Source organism: Medicago sativa, chromosome 6 (genome assembly GCF_051527215.1).
Source record: "Medicago sativa cultivar Bolivia chromosome 6, Bolivia_mono, whole genome shotgun sequence".
Lineage (NCBI taxonomy): Eukaryota > Viridiplantae > Streptophyta > Magnoliopsida > Fabales > Fabaceae > Medicago > Medicago sativa.
Window position 1 is genome coordinate 97,120,479 of NC_140754.1, and position 13,524 is coordinate 97,134,002.

Here is a 13,524-nt window from a genome sequence, read left to right on the forward strand (position 1 = left end):
TCCTTGAGATTTATAAGTGCATGCTTGATAGGTGATATTCAATTGTGTAATAAGTCATGGGCCGCTGGTTCAAATCTTGGTTAGTCCAATTTTATTTTATTTTTGCCAATTTTTATTACTCATCTTCTTCGCCCGCGAGTTTAAAACGGGTTGTTCGACCCATGTTCTGACCCGACCGGATCTCGCTCAACACACAGTGAAATTCAACGATTTTTATGTAGTTTTAATCGGATTTATCGGATTTGAATGACAAAGAGAAAGCACATACATATTTTGAAATTCCACAAGCCAATCACAGTTAATTTTTTTAAGGTTCTTGCAAAAACAAATATGGTTAAAATCTTCTGTGAAAAAAATTCCAACCATCTACTCTCTCCATTTGGTTTAGAAGATTTTAAATACTCGTAAAATAATTTTAATTGTAGAACCATGAACCAAAGGATTCTAATTTTTGTTAAGTCTATAATCCTTAATTTTTGTAGCTGTAATGGATTTTGTCTTTTTGATAAGTGATGTTAGTATTTTACTACTTTCAGAACACATTTAGAACGTTAATGTTCAATTTTACTCTGTAACCATCGGCCTCTCATCCGCTTCCACGACTCTCGTCCGCCGCGCGCCGCCGTTCTGCAACCACCAGCCTTCCTTTCACCACTGTTCTGTCTTAAATTTTCGCCCAGAGAAAAAACATGGAGGAAACAACTTTGATTTTCTGGATTTTTATTCCTCTACTTTTGATTTTGAGGAAGCAACAACTTTTTCTAATATAGCAATTTTGAGGAAGCAACAACTTTTTCTAATATAGCAAATTAGTTTAGTTTAATTGGAATTGGAATTATAGTGCTTAAATTAACGGTATTGTTGGTGGTTATTGGGGAAGAAATGTAGTAACTGAGAGAGAGAGAGCAGGGGAAGAAATGTAGTAATTGAGAGAGAGCAGGGGAAGAAATTACTACTCTCCATATTTCAATTTTAGGGGGTATACAAGTAATTGCTAATAAGTGTTGGTTTTTTAGGGGGTGTGAGCAGCAGAAACAATAAATGGAATAGGTTATAATATAATATGTTTCATTAAAATATTCCAGCAGGTAAAAAAGCACTTTTTTACCGCCAGCTGTCCATAATTTCTTCCCTTGTGCATGTGCACAACTCTTTTGCTTGTGCAGGCTAAATGCCACCATCATTGTTTGGATAAAAGCTACTCTCTTGTAGCTTTCACTTAAATGTGAGTTGTGACTTTCTCAATAGCCAACACAAAAGCCACACATTTCTTGCATACACATTTTGTGTTTCTTGGTCATACTTCAAAAGAAATGTAAAAAGAATCGTCCTAGTCAAAGTCAAACACCTCTCCCTCTAAGTAGACCATTTGATTAAGTAACTTGTTCTTTGTTCTATTTTGTACAGCAAATTTCCTAATTTTAAGAAAAGGTTGCTAGCCATGTATCAGTTGAGTGCATAGACAAATTAACAGTATTGGTAAAAATTGCCTTTAATTTTTGCAAACTGGTAAATACATCTCTAAAACAGTAAAATGTCGCTTAAAGTAAATACAACTGAAAATGCAGTCCCTCCACCTTGATTCTACATCAATGCGACCACACCATGGACTACTTTGTTTATGAAACTCCGTTCTTTCTTATACTAATTTTGCGGTAACTAGTTCATGCACAATTTTGGCTACTAATACATTTGTCCCTGAGCTAAAATCTATATTTCATACACAAATTAGTTCATAATAAGTTGGAATTGATTTGAGATCAACATGCATTGTGACATGTCTAATTAATGTGTCATATCATAACCTCTAATCTTATAAATTACCAAAGTGATGATTGTTTTCAATGTTATTTAAAATTTGATGATTATTCGCCAATTTTCAAAAATGAATGTTTTCAATTTCGAATACCAATTTTACCTATTCGATCTATATTAATTTAACCACTTCAATGCATGAAATAAGTAAAAATGTAATATAAGACAAATTTGTATTAGAAGCACAAAATGAAACTTTTATATTCATAGGTAGACAACATTGATTGCAATAAATATAGAGTACACAGTACATGAAAAAACGTAGATAAATTACTGATAATCAAATAACTTTAGGACAAAACTTTAAGCAATGCGTCTACAAATACTGAGTCCATCACCAACAGAAGTGAGAGCAAATTCAACACGAGAATCATCTGTGATTTTTTTGTTGAATTCAATTGCTGCTAGTCTCTGTGGTCTAGAATGCACTGGAACATTCTCTTCAGGCCATGCAACACGTCCACCCCATAAAATGTTGTCATATATAAGTAATCCACCAACTTTGACCAGTTTTATCAGTCTTTCATGGTAGTTCAAATAGTTCTCTTTGTCAGCATCAATGAAAGCAAAGTCAAATGTTCCTTCATTTGTAGGCTGCATCATAACATTCCACACAAAAATTGTCAAAAAATAATGAAATTAGTTACCAATTTAGTTTACGAAATTAAATGAATTTAAAATGATTTTTAATGTTACGTAGGTTGAAATTGGACACAACAATAAGATTCTTGAGAACCAAGTTGAAACTTAAACGCGCACGCAGAATAAAAGATTGTAGAAAATGGAAAGATGTACACACAAGATTTATCGAGGTTCGGATCAAATTTGAATCCTACATCTTCGCTGAGGTTGATCTCATCAACTATGATCATGTTGAAGGTTGCAGTGTTAATGTTACAAAACTTTCTAGAAAGAAAATCATAAGCCGCTCACTTGAACGTTCTATTTTTTCTCTTGATCAATAATTCAATGATATGTCTCTCATTCTCTCGTTTTACAAGGATACATCGGCTAATATACCACTCCTATCACAAAGTAGTTACGAAGTTAGTTATAACCGAAACACCGACTAACTTGTCCAAAAAGCTGAACAGGCCTAACTTATTAACTTAACAAAAGATCTACTAGAACTAACACAAATTGAAAATCATCGGTTAATTAGTCCTTTTCAGATCGGCAAATTTACTTCTCAAAACAATAGCCAATATTATCGAGGAGTTTTTGATTTAAAAGATCAGTTTGGCTGTTCGCTAATTTCAAAGACTAATTTGTATGTTCGTTAAAAGCAGTGATTCGCTACAAGAAATGTGAACTTTAAATGGAAATAGATTTAGGCCCTGTTAGGACAAACTTCATGATTAAGCTCTTATTAGACACATGCTTATCTATAAGCTATTTCTAAAACAAAAGAGAGAATAAAGTTAAAAAAAATTCATTCATGTCATAGGTTGTTTTCATAAGTTCTCACAAAAGTGTTTATGCTGAGAGATAAGCTCAAATAAGTCAATCCAAACAGATAATAAACTAAGAAAAAACATGCTTACATCTTCTAGCAGTTTATCCAAAATTGGTAGAGCTGGAGACTCTATGTAATCAATCTTGTGCTCCACTCCAGCCTTTCTTATGACAGGTAGTCCAATTTCATAAGTTTTCCTGTCAATATCTATGGCTGTAATCTGCAACATCAACGAACTTTTCTTGTAAGAAACTACCTCTAGTATCGAGGACAATATCGAATTATATCTATGGAAATTTAAGTATGCAAACCTTTCCATCGTCGGGAATGTTGAGTGCAGTAAGGAGAAGAGAGTATCCAGTAAACACCCCCACTTCAATTGTCTTTTTGGGATTCAATAGCTTCAAAAGTAGAGTGATTAGTTGACCAGCCTCAGGTAAAGTTGCTATGAAACCCCTGAATGAATATGAAAACCAAGTTAACCATCACAATATACTAACGTTTTAAAATTGAACAGATCGGTTCAACCAGTTGAACAGAGAACCGACCAACTCGTCAGTTGGTTTGTTCTTTGTTGTATTGCAGTCTGGTTGAACCGTATTGAATCGGGTTGAACCTGTTAAACTATGGTTGAATCGTGGCTAGTTCAACTAGCTAGTTTATATTTTTAACGTTTATTTTTACTTTGTTACTATTGTTTTATTTATCTATCTGTCATCCAGTTTAACCGGAGTGAACTGATTGAACCAATTAAATCATAATCTTGAAGTCTCACTGATTCGATCTTTGATCCGAATTTCAAAACATTGCAGAAGATAGAATAATTACCAAGGATGATTCTCAGTGGCATTCCTCAGCTCTTTGAGAGGCTCAGGCTCTCTAGGGTAAACAGCAGTATCCAATATATACTGCCACACAATTGTTCATCAATGAGTCATAAATGAATTTTCAAGATAGTAAGAAAAAAAAATGGAATTAGATTTTCAAGATAAATTTGTATACTAACCTTTGTTAAGTCCTCACTCTGCAATATGACAGGATTTTTGTAGATTGATGGATCTTTAACATGTTCCATTTCTCTACAATCAATCAACAACAAAACTACAATTTGTAAGTTCTTTCAAAGTCCAAAACCAAAGAAAAAAATAAGGAAAAGTGAGAGAGTAAATTAAATATGAATTGGAGAAAGTAACAAAATTAATAATTGTTTAGTTTGGATTTGGTCATGCAATGATCATTAGTAGAAAAATATGCTTAAGAGAGACATGCATATTGAATACCTTAATTATGAGAGCTAAGAATAGATGTGTAGTTGAGTTCAACAAGTCTCAGTATAGCCTTGTTATGGACATAATATCACTGCTTTTTAATGGGAGAGGGGTGTGATACAAAAACTATATAGTCAACAATTTTCTTCTTGTCAATGGTGGCGGCTTATAAAGACCCTCCATTACCGAAATTAATGACTGGTATGAAAACAATAGAGTTGAGTTGAACTTTGAAAATTACAAATAAGAAAGAACAAAATTTTGCTACATAAAATGAGAAAAGTCTAAAGATTATAAGTTGGTTTGAGGAGGAATATAGAGATTGAATGATAAAGAGATGTAGATTCAACTTTTCCTCTAACAAAAATAAATACGAACATTCACAATTTCAAAATAAAAAGAATAATAATAATAATACAAAGTCTATATTTGATATACGTTTGTATTGGATTTTCTCACTTCTCCATGCATTTTTACGTATATTTACCAGTTTGTAGGACATGCAACAAGATCGAATTTCTTTAAGATGAACAATCCACTTTAAAATGTAAAGTAGATAATATCAACCATTAATTATTAAATCAAATATAGATATTATATGTACATAAAATAATTTTTGATTTGTTCACCGTACACTTTACTCACTTTAGAAAATTCAACACTGTTATTCTTTAATAATAACAGTCACCTTATTAAAGAGGATAAAACAGTCCCCTTGTATTCTCTCTATATTTCATATGAAACTTCCTTATATTTTTCCTATTTTCTTTCCACAACTAAACTGAATGAAAATAATATGTTCCCAATCCAACTTCTCATCCCACTTATTTTTTTTATCAAAAAATAAATAAACTTATCAAAAAAAAATTAATGAAAATTATGTAGACATTGGCTCTAAAGTGACATCGGTGGCATCACTTCTCCAATACAAATACTAGGATATAACTAATTCTTTTGAAATGTATAAATGGACATAAAAAGCAATTGAATATTCAATCATTAATAGCAGTCCTGAAACTGAAATAGAGATGTACAAAAATAATAGATAGTTAAACCTATACTCTGACTCAATTTACACAAAAAATACATGCAACATCTTTATTCCTCACGTATTTTGAATCTAAAATCATGTATCTATATGTAATGATATAGGCTATAAAAAAATTCAACCATCAAAAACATGTACGAGGAGCTATGTTGCTAGATGAAAGCCAGTGAAATTCACGGACGGCCTTTCTTAAGAGACATGAAATGGGCAGCAAAGGAATCATAATCAGGTAACTTTGGATGAACGTGATCTGCTTTCTGCTTAGATGTAGTGTCACTATCTTGTATATCTGTATTAGGAAGAGAACTGGAAGGTTGTACCCTTGAAGATGAAGTCACAATTTCCTCATGCAAGGATCTATTTGGTTCTGAAATTGATTTTGAAACTTCATTTTCTGCTGATCCAGGCTTAGATCCTCCCATATTTTCAGAGCTCTCATAAGAAACCCTTGAAGACTTCCATCCAAGCCTTGAACCAGGAGTCACAGGAGCTTCAGATGAAGGAGCATTGTTAGAACTTATACCTGTACCGGTTTTTGGAGAAGCTGATGTTCTTCGAGATACTCTACTAACAGGACGCACAACACTAGCTGAACTCTGTTTATGATGCTCAGCCTCAGATTCACTATCATCGGAATCAAAGAAGGGAATCGAGGCCCGTGAACTTGATTTCTTTTTTGTGTCACTCAGCTCATTCTTAATGCGAGGTTCATGAATGCCAATGGTCTCTTGTGAGTCTGCAACCAGATCATAACTATCAGAATCAGAAGATTTGTTGTGTGCTTTCAAGCCGACATTTCTATTTCCTCTGCTTTCGGTTGTATATTTGTCATGAACAGGAGCATCAAAACTAGTTGAAGTCTTCACTGCAGGCAATCTTTCATTCTTGATTGAAATGTTTCCTAATGAAGTTGAAACATCATCTGATGTATTTTTAATATAAGGTGGTCGAGTATAGCCTTTATTGCGAAAACCACCCTTCAACGTTCCATAGCTTAATTCCATACCACTATCTATATGAGATTTATCCGAAGTTTCAGCATCATCAAAATTATTAGGTGTCTGCAATGTATGGATATCTGCCTTGGAACTAGTTGGCAAGTCATTATAACCATAACTTTTTTCTGACGTATTAGTGACATCTACCTTTTTCACAGAATGCTCTTCCATATAATCTGAACCAACTGAAGATGGTAGCGACCAAGAATTTCTGTCAGTACCAAGATTCTTAACTTTTCCTGATGAGGACCCTAGAGCCCCATGGTTTGCAATCTGATCAAGGACAGAATTTCCATCATCAAAGGTCCTAGAAACTCTGGACTTAACAAGATCTGTCTCACTATCTGAGCCTGGGTCATCTGAATCATCAAAAGTGGCAGGCAGTGGGTCTTTGCCAAAAGAAACTTCAGACGTTGTAAATTTTTCAGAAACAACGGGAAAATGCGATTGTGTATCAGAACTCATTTCTTTCACATCAGTGTTTTTTCCATGGCTCCAAGAATTTGTATTTTCAAATGGATCAACTTGGGATTTGCTACTAGGAGATGAGAACAACAACCCAGATCCACCACCATTGTATTTCTTATCATCATCAAATTTATAATCACCATCATCTGATTCGGAATCATCAAATACAACAGAAGTATGATTGTATGAACTTGGTTCCTGTGTGCTTACTTCAGTAACAAAAAGGTCTTCTGCGGCCTTGTTCCCTGTTGTCCATTCATACGAGTTCAAATTATCGTCGGGATCATTACTTGGAATAAGGAGATGAGGAGAAGAAGAATGTCCAGATTGTCTATTTGTCCTTGCATCTTCAAAGTGATGATTGTTTTCAGTATTCATCTCACCATCAGCATGATGTTCAGTCTCAAAATCTTCTTCAGTTCTGCTTGCTTGCTTTTTCATACTCATCGCATATAAGTTGCTACTCTCTTGTTTAAATAAGTCATCGTGGTGATCTGTATCAGCCATTGGAGAACCATGGGCAAATGGATTAACATCACCAACAGAACCACCAATTGTTGAAGCTGGCCGGGAATCTTTCACCACATTCTGATGACTATTACTGTAATTTTCATTGGGCCTTCTACCCAGATTATCTTGTTCTCCGGTAATGATTTGTTCATTGTGAATCCCAGAACTGCTTTTACGGATGGGGCTATTAACAAAACCAGAAGAGTCTTTAGGTGTTTCATCTCGTGACCCCCTTCTAGGAGAGCTATGCGATCCACTTGAATGCTGCCTTTTCATATTTTCACGGTTTGAAAATTCTGCAGCTGCTCTTGCAGCCATGGTTGCACGATCAGCCGATTCTGCAGCAGCCTGTGCAGCAGAGGCAGCATCCTTGAATTCCATATTCCAATTCTGCCTACCAGTAGGAAATGAACTTTGGTTTTCAGAATACGAATCTCTAAAATCCATTTCTTGACTTCCACCTCCTGCAAAAAGAATCCCAAATATTCAGGTAATGGGCAGAAAAGAAGCCTAGATATTGAATTAAAATTCGTTCTTCAAAAAAATACCTGAAGATCTGGTTTCAGTGTTAGGCATGCCTGATGTTGTAGAGTTATTGGCACTAGCCTTTCTAGCAGCAGCATTTGCATTCTGCTCATGTGAATTTGTGTATGCATCATGCATTGGTTTAGGTTGTGAGGTAGCATGTGAACTAGGAGGACGCGCTTCATCATGAACAGGTGGTGGAACATGGGTTTGAAAAGGTTCCTCGTAAGCAGGCTTCTGAAGAGTACTTGGCCCATCCTTAACATATAAATAGTGTCAAAATAAACTAGTAAACTACAGTAACAACTTGTTTATTTTATCAAAATAAACTAGAGAAAATCCAGAATAAACAAAGCCTACCAGCAAGTCATGAGAAGCCTTTGTATCATTATCTCCAAATGACTTCGGTTCCCAATTGATATTATGCTCCTCAGCTATTGCAGTCAGTATTTTTATCTTCGTTGGACCATCGGGTGCTTTGGCAGATAATTTCTCAACCAACTGTAAAGACAACATTAAATTAGAAAAAACAGGCACAAAATGATCTTTGATATGATCCTGTTCAACATCAAGTAGGTAGAGAAACTTGCCAAGCGATTTACACCACAGTCAGGGCGTAGTTCAAGTGCTGCTGAGGTAAATTCTTTTCCATACTTTGAAGTCATATGCTTCTTCACATCCGCAAGCTCAGGTATGTCTGAACATCTTGGAGTTGCAAATATTACAGTAGCAATTGCTTCCTTCAAATCGATGGGGCAATTTCTGAAAAATTTTAAGGGAAAAAGAGAAAGGAAAATGAGATCAATACAGTGATAATGCAGAATCATAATGAACAAACTTATAGACTGCAAGATCAATCATTTCAGAATGACAAATTCAAATGCATCAATCCCTTAAGACAGACGCAAGTAAGGTCAAAGTAGAAGATACAGTAAAGCTGTAAACTGTAAAGTTCAGGCATTGTAAATACTTACACGAAGGACAGGCATAGAATACCAATTTAAACATGATTTTAACAACAAAGTTTCAAAAAATTGGTAGGTCATGCCTGAAATCATTATGAGTGAACCGTTAAGGTGTCCCTAGCATGATACGAAAACAGTGGAGGATGGTTATTGATCTAGGGGCTTTGCTACTGTACATAAACCATTTAATATTCTTCCATAACACTTTATAAAATGGAATAAAATACATAAACCCGTTGACCAATGGGATTATATTTACAAGAATTAGATGTTATTTTGGCGCATGGATTCTTTATTCAAGTAATTCCATGTGACATGAAGCTACATTTCAGATTGAGCCCTTTGCTTGAACCACCTAAATTGTGCATTTACTTTTCACTCTTTAGGGTATAAATATACAAAGTTTATCAACCATTTGGCTGACATGCCTAAACAAAATACTAATATACAAGTAAATTCAGTGGTATTGCTGAAACTACATGATATATACTTCCAGACAGATCAACATATAAACAGACAAAAAAAGACGATAAATCCCCAAAAATAATAAATGATTATACTAATGTAAGGATTCACATCGCAATCACAGTTGCTTTAGAAACAGATGATGCAGTCGCAATACAGTCTCAGAGACATAAAAACACTAAATGTAGCAAGTAATGTAGGTAACAGACAATATGCTAAAAAAAGAGAGAGAAAACAAATAGTGAGAATTTGAAATTACTTCTGTGATTCGATCATGGGCAAGCGAGCTGCGATCAGTTCACAGTATATCTCAACAAGCTCATATGCTGCCATCGTCTTCTCCTCCCTCACAACATGTTCAACCTGAAGACAAACAAAAACAAAAAATTAAACAAAAACAATTACGGCATGTTTGAATCGACTCATTTGTTCTTATCTACTCATATAAGCACCTGTGAGACTATTTGAGAGATCTTATAAAAACAGCTTACGACATGTCCATATACTATTTTCAGCTTATTTATATAAACTCTCTAGGATAGTTTATTTGAAAATACTATATATTGACTTTATTTTGGGCATGTTTGGGTTGTCTTATATGAGCTTATCCACTAGCATAAGCACCTAAGAGAACTTATGAAAACAACTTGTGACAAGTTCATGAGCTGTTTTCAGCTTAACTCTATAAGTTCTTCAAGATGACTTAATAAAACAACCTATAGCTTATAAGAAAACAATTCAACTTTATTTTATCTTGTAATCGAATTAGTTTATTAATAAGAGCTTACAATATCAGCACTTAAGGTATAAGCTGTAAATTAAGTTGTTTATCCAAACATGACCTTAATCTTTTGTTATAAAATCAACTTATACATGAACACTCAAGCGCTTATATAACATACGTTTATACCATAAGCACATGATTACGTTTTTTTTTAATCCAAATATCCCCGTTTATTCTTCATCAACACAAAAATCAAAATCCTTATTGTAGCATCTAAGATTAGAACTACACAACACTTCTAATCTAAAGCGTGCAAGTGTCCGACATGTGTCACTATCTAACACAAACACGTGTCATTACATTCAATTCTACCATTTTTCTAAACAATTATCAATCTCCAATGTTCACTATCAGTGTCATTTTCGGTGTTTGTGCTTCATCATAGATTAGAACAATACCAACCAAAAAATTAGTAACACAAAATTAATAAAAAAAAAATATTATGTTACAATTATGCCATCTAAGATAGAGGAACTACATGGCACCAACACTTTTAATAAAAAAACGTGTCTGGTGTTCAACAAGTGTCATTGTACGACACGGACACGACATCAACACATGTCATTACACTCAATTACATCATTTTTTTAACAATAATCCGTGTCGATGTGTCAGTGTCAGGTTCTTGTCCTCTGAACAATAAAAAAACGCGTCTGGTGTCCAACATGTGTCACTGTTAGACAGCGACACATGTCATTACATTCAATTATATAGTTTTTTAAACAATTATCAGTGTCGACGTGTCAGTGTCAGTGTTAGGGTCGCATCTGGTGTCTGAACAATACAAACCTAACAATTAGTAACACAAATTTAATCAAAAAAAATGATGATTATAGAAATTGTAAATACCCGAATTCTAGCAGTTTGATCTTGACCATTCTCAAGCAATTTCGCCAATTCTCTCTTCAATTGATTAATCTGTGTTTGCCTCTTATTCCTCAATAGCTTTATCCTCGAAACGGCAAGTTTCAATGCCGTTTTGCTGCATCAAACAAAACAAAACAAAATCAAATAAAATCGATTAATCTTCTTCAATTCAAAAATCGATTAATACACGTTTAGCTTAAATCAAAATCATGAAATTGAATTAAAAGCGATGGAAGATTTTTTGTACCACTTTGCAGGTTTGAAGCTTCTGTGCAACATGCTCTGTAAAAAAAACTAACTGAAAGGGAAGATTAAGAAGAAGAATAAGAAGGATTAAGGAATTTAATTATTGATTAGTGATTCGTTTTTATGAAGAAGAAGAAGAAAAGAGAGAAGAATTTTTTTTGGACACGAAGAGAAGAAGAGAAGAAGAAGAAGAATTGGATCTTGCGAGCGAAGAAAGAGGGAATAATAAAAATAAGAATATTATTAAATGATTATTTATTTATTTAATTGGGATTGAACTTTCGACGAAGTATACGTGACAAGACAAACATATACGAGTGTAAGAAAACCTTTTTCTACGGGTGGGTGACGAAATTAATTAGTATTAATTCATCTTTGATTATGACATTTTTGGATTAACTTAGTAAATGAAAATTAATTAAAATATATGATTTTTTTTTAGTGAATGAAAATTAATTAAAATTAATAAATCATATACTTTTTGGTTGTTTCTAATAGTATAAAAAAAAACTTTATGAATAAAAGTGATATGACTTTTTAGAAAAACAGTGTAAACTAGTATAAAGTTCAAAATGAATATCGTGTCCAATAGATAAACTATAGTACACGCTATTAATTTCTGTGTCACGAAGCTACTTCTGGAGGGCAAGACGCATGTAAATCCTAAGAATTTATACACGCTTTTAATTTCATTCGTGGACATCACTTTCATTTTTTTATTGAACCGTGAGCTCTAACTACTAGGTTACTTGACCAAAAAAAAAGTTTAGTTGATCTTCCAAGAGTATAGCTCAGTTGATAGGAATAATACGATATATAATGATTGATGTTTGAATCTCAAATTCCACTAAATTATATGAAGAAAAAATGTTAAATGAGTTGTGTCATGGACTTTGGAGACTCAGTAGAAAGATGAGAAGTCAATACAAACATATTTCAGAGTTCAGAAAGTATCTACCGAGCAGGGGCGGATCTGGACTTCGAATATTAGTGGGGCAATAATCGGAAAAAAAAATTCTTCATCTTAATTCAATTATAAAACAAACAATTTAAGTACTGCATATGCACACAATTAAAAACAAACAATTATAAAATAAAACAAACAATTATAAAACAAACAATTATAAAATTCTCTATCAATTAAAATCATGACTCAATTAAAATCAATTCCAGTACTGCAATAAAAAATGACTCAATTCCACTATCTTAATAATGCAAGTTTTCTTTCCTATTGAAAAAAGAATCAATTTTTGTACTCTTCATTTTTATAGAGGAACAACAAATTGACAATAACTCAATTCAATTCAGATTACCCAACAACAATAAATCAATTTAATTGAAAAAGTAAGCAACAAAACAATTTAAATTTGAAATAAACAATAGAATGAAGAAATTCAATTCAAATTTCAAGTACCCAACCAGCAACAAATCAATTAACAATAAGTCAATAACTCAACTTTGAATTCAAAGGAGAACAACGCAGTGGAGACCAACACACAGTAGCGGCAGTCAGACCGAGAGAGGAGAGGAGATGGGGTGGGCTGAACTGACCGGCGCGAGAGAAGGAAAACGCAGTGGGTGGTGGTGGTGGACAACGCGGTGGGTGGTGGTGATGGAATGGAAAACGCGGTCACAGAAAGAAAGGAAAGGAAGCGCGTTTCTGGAAAGGAAAGAAAAGGAAAGTGTCTTGGAAAGGAAATGAATACTGGGCCTGGGCTGTTATAAAAAAAATAGGACCTGGGCTGGTGTGGCTATTGCCACACCCTGCCCTGCTCAGGTCCGCCCCTGCTACCGAGATACATACAATTCATCTACGAAAGATATTCTCACAATGACAATAAAAATAGATACGTAACGTTATAAATGAGTCAAATATTTATTAATTGAGTCAACCTTAGTAAATTTCACCTCACTTTCCTTGTCTCTTACCCTAACAATTTCTATAACTTTGGTAAAGGACAGAGGTAAATAACAAAGAAACTATGGCCAGCCATAAGAAGGCAACACTAGCAAGTGAATCACCCATGAGGGCTAGTATTTATTTTTGGTTTACTTCACATCTAAGTCTTCGCACTTGTTATATTTATTTGTTTGTTTAATACACACGTC

The 13,524-nt window shown here is 33.9% G+C and overlaps 2 protein-coding genes across 3 annotated transcripts; both read right to left on the reverse strand.

Annotated features, from left to right (window-relative positions):
- Window positions 1–1,985: 1,985 nt before the first annotated feature.
- On the reverse strand, window positions 1,986–4,637 carry LOC146918662 (putative caffeoyl-CoA O-methyltransferase At4g26220). The gene is made up of 6 exons (XM_085720282.1): window positions 4,552–4,637; window positions 4,278–4,350; window positions 4,100–4,179; window positions 3,583–3,727; window positions 3,360–3,491; window positions 1,986–2,409 (listed from the first exon to the last, which is right to left on the reverse strand). Exons 2-6 carry the CDS (start codon window positions 4,344–4,346, stop codon window positions 2,119–2,121), a joined length of 717 nt encoding a protein of 238 aa, XP_085576408.1. The 5' UTR covers window positions 4,347–4,350; window positions 4,552–4,637; the 3' UTR covers window positions 1,986–2,118.
- An 870-nt stretch (window positions 4,638–5,507) lies between these two features.
- LOC146918663 (uncharacterized) lies at window positions 5,508–11,618 on the reverse strand. Of its 2 annotated transcripts, none has more exons than XM_085720284.1 (7): window positions 11,420–11,618; window positions 11,152–11,284; window positions 9,778–9,881; window positions 8,679–8,850; window positions 8,449–8,589; window positions 8,112–8,346; window positions 5,508–8,027 (listed from the first exon to the last, which is right to left on the reverse strand). In XM_085720284.1, the coding sequence occupies exons 1-7, from the start codon at window positions 11,446–11,448 to the stop codon at window positions 5,761–5,763; spliced, it is 3,081 nt and encodes a 1,026-aa protein (XP_085576410.1). In that variant the 5' UTR covers window positions 11,449–11,618; the 3' UTR covers window positions 5,508–5,760. The 2 variants fall into 2 exon arrangements, with proteins under 2 accessions (XP_085576410.1, XP_085576409.1); XM_085720283.1 differs by having other exon boundaries at window positions 11,417–11,618.
- Between the last annotated feature and the right edge of the window lie 1,906 nt (window positions 11,619–13,524).

Bases quoted from the DNA above. Each gene is read 5' to 3' on its own strand.
- LOC146918663 (XM_085720283.1), bottom strand. From the start codon at position 11,448: ATGTTGCACAGAAGCTTCAAACCTGCAAAGTG. The intron at 11,285-11,416 runs GTACAAAAAATC...TGTTTGATGCAG, and splicing joins AGCTTCAAACCTGCAAAGTG to CAAAACGGCATTGAAACTTG. The intron at 9,882-11,151 runs GTATTTACAATT...GTTTGTCTTCAG, and splicing joins ATCAAACTGCTAGAATTCGG to GTTGAACATGTTGTGAGGGA.
- LOC146918662 (XM_085720282.1), bottom strand. From the start codon at position 4,346: ATGGAACATGTTAAAGATCCATCAATCTACAAAAATCCTGTCATATTG. The intron at 3,728-4,099 runs GTAATTATTCTA...ATATTCATTCAG, and splicing joins GCCACTGAGAATCATCCTTG to GGGTTTCATAGCAACTTTAC. The intron at 2,410-3,359 runs GTAAGCATGTTT...GTTATGATGCAG, and splicing joins TGGATAAACTGCTAGAAGAT to CCTACAAATGAAGGAACATT.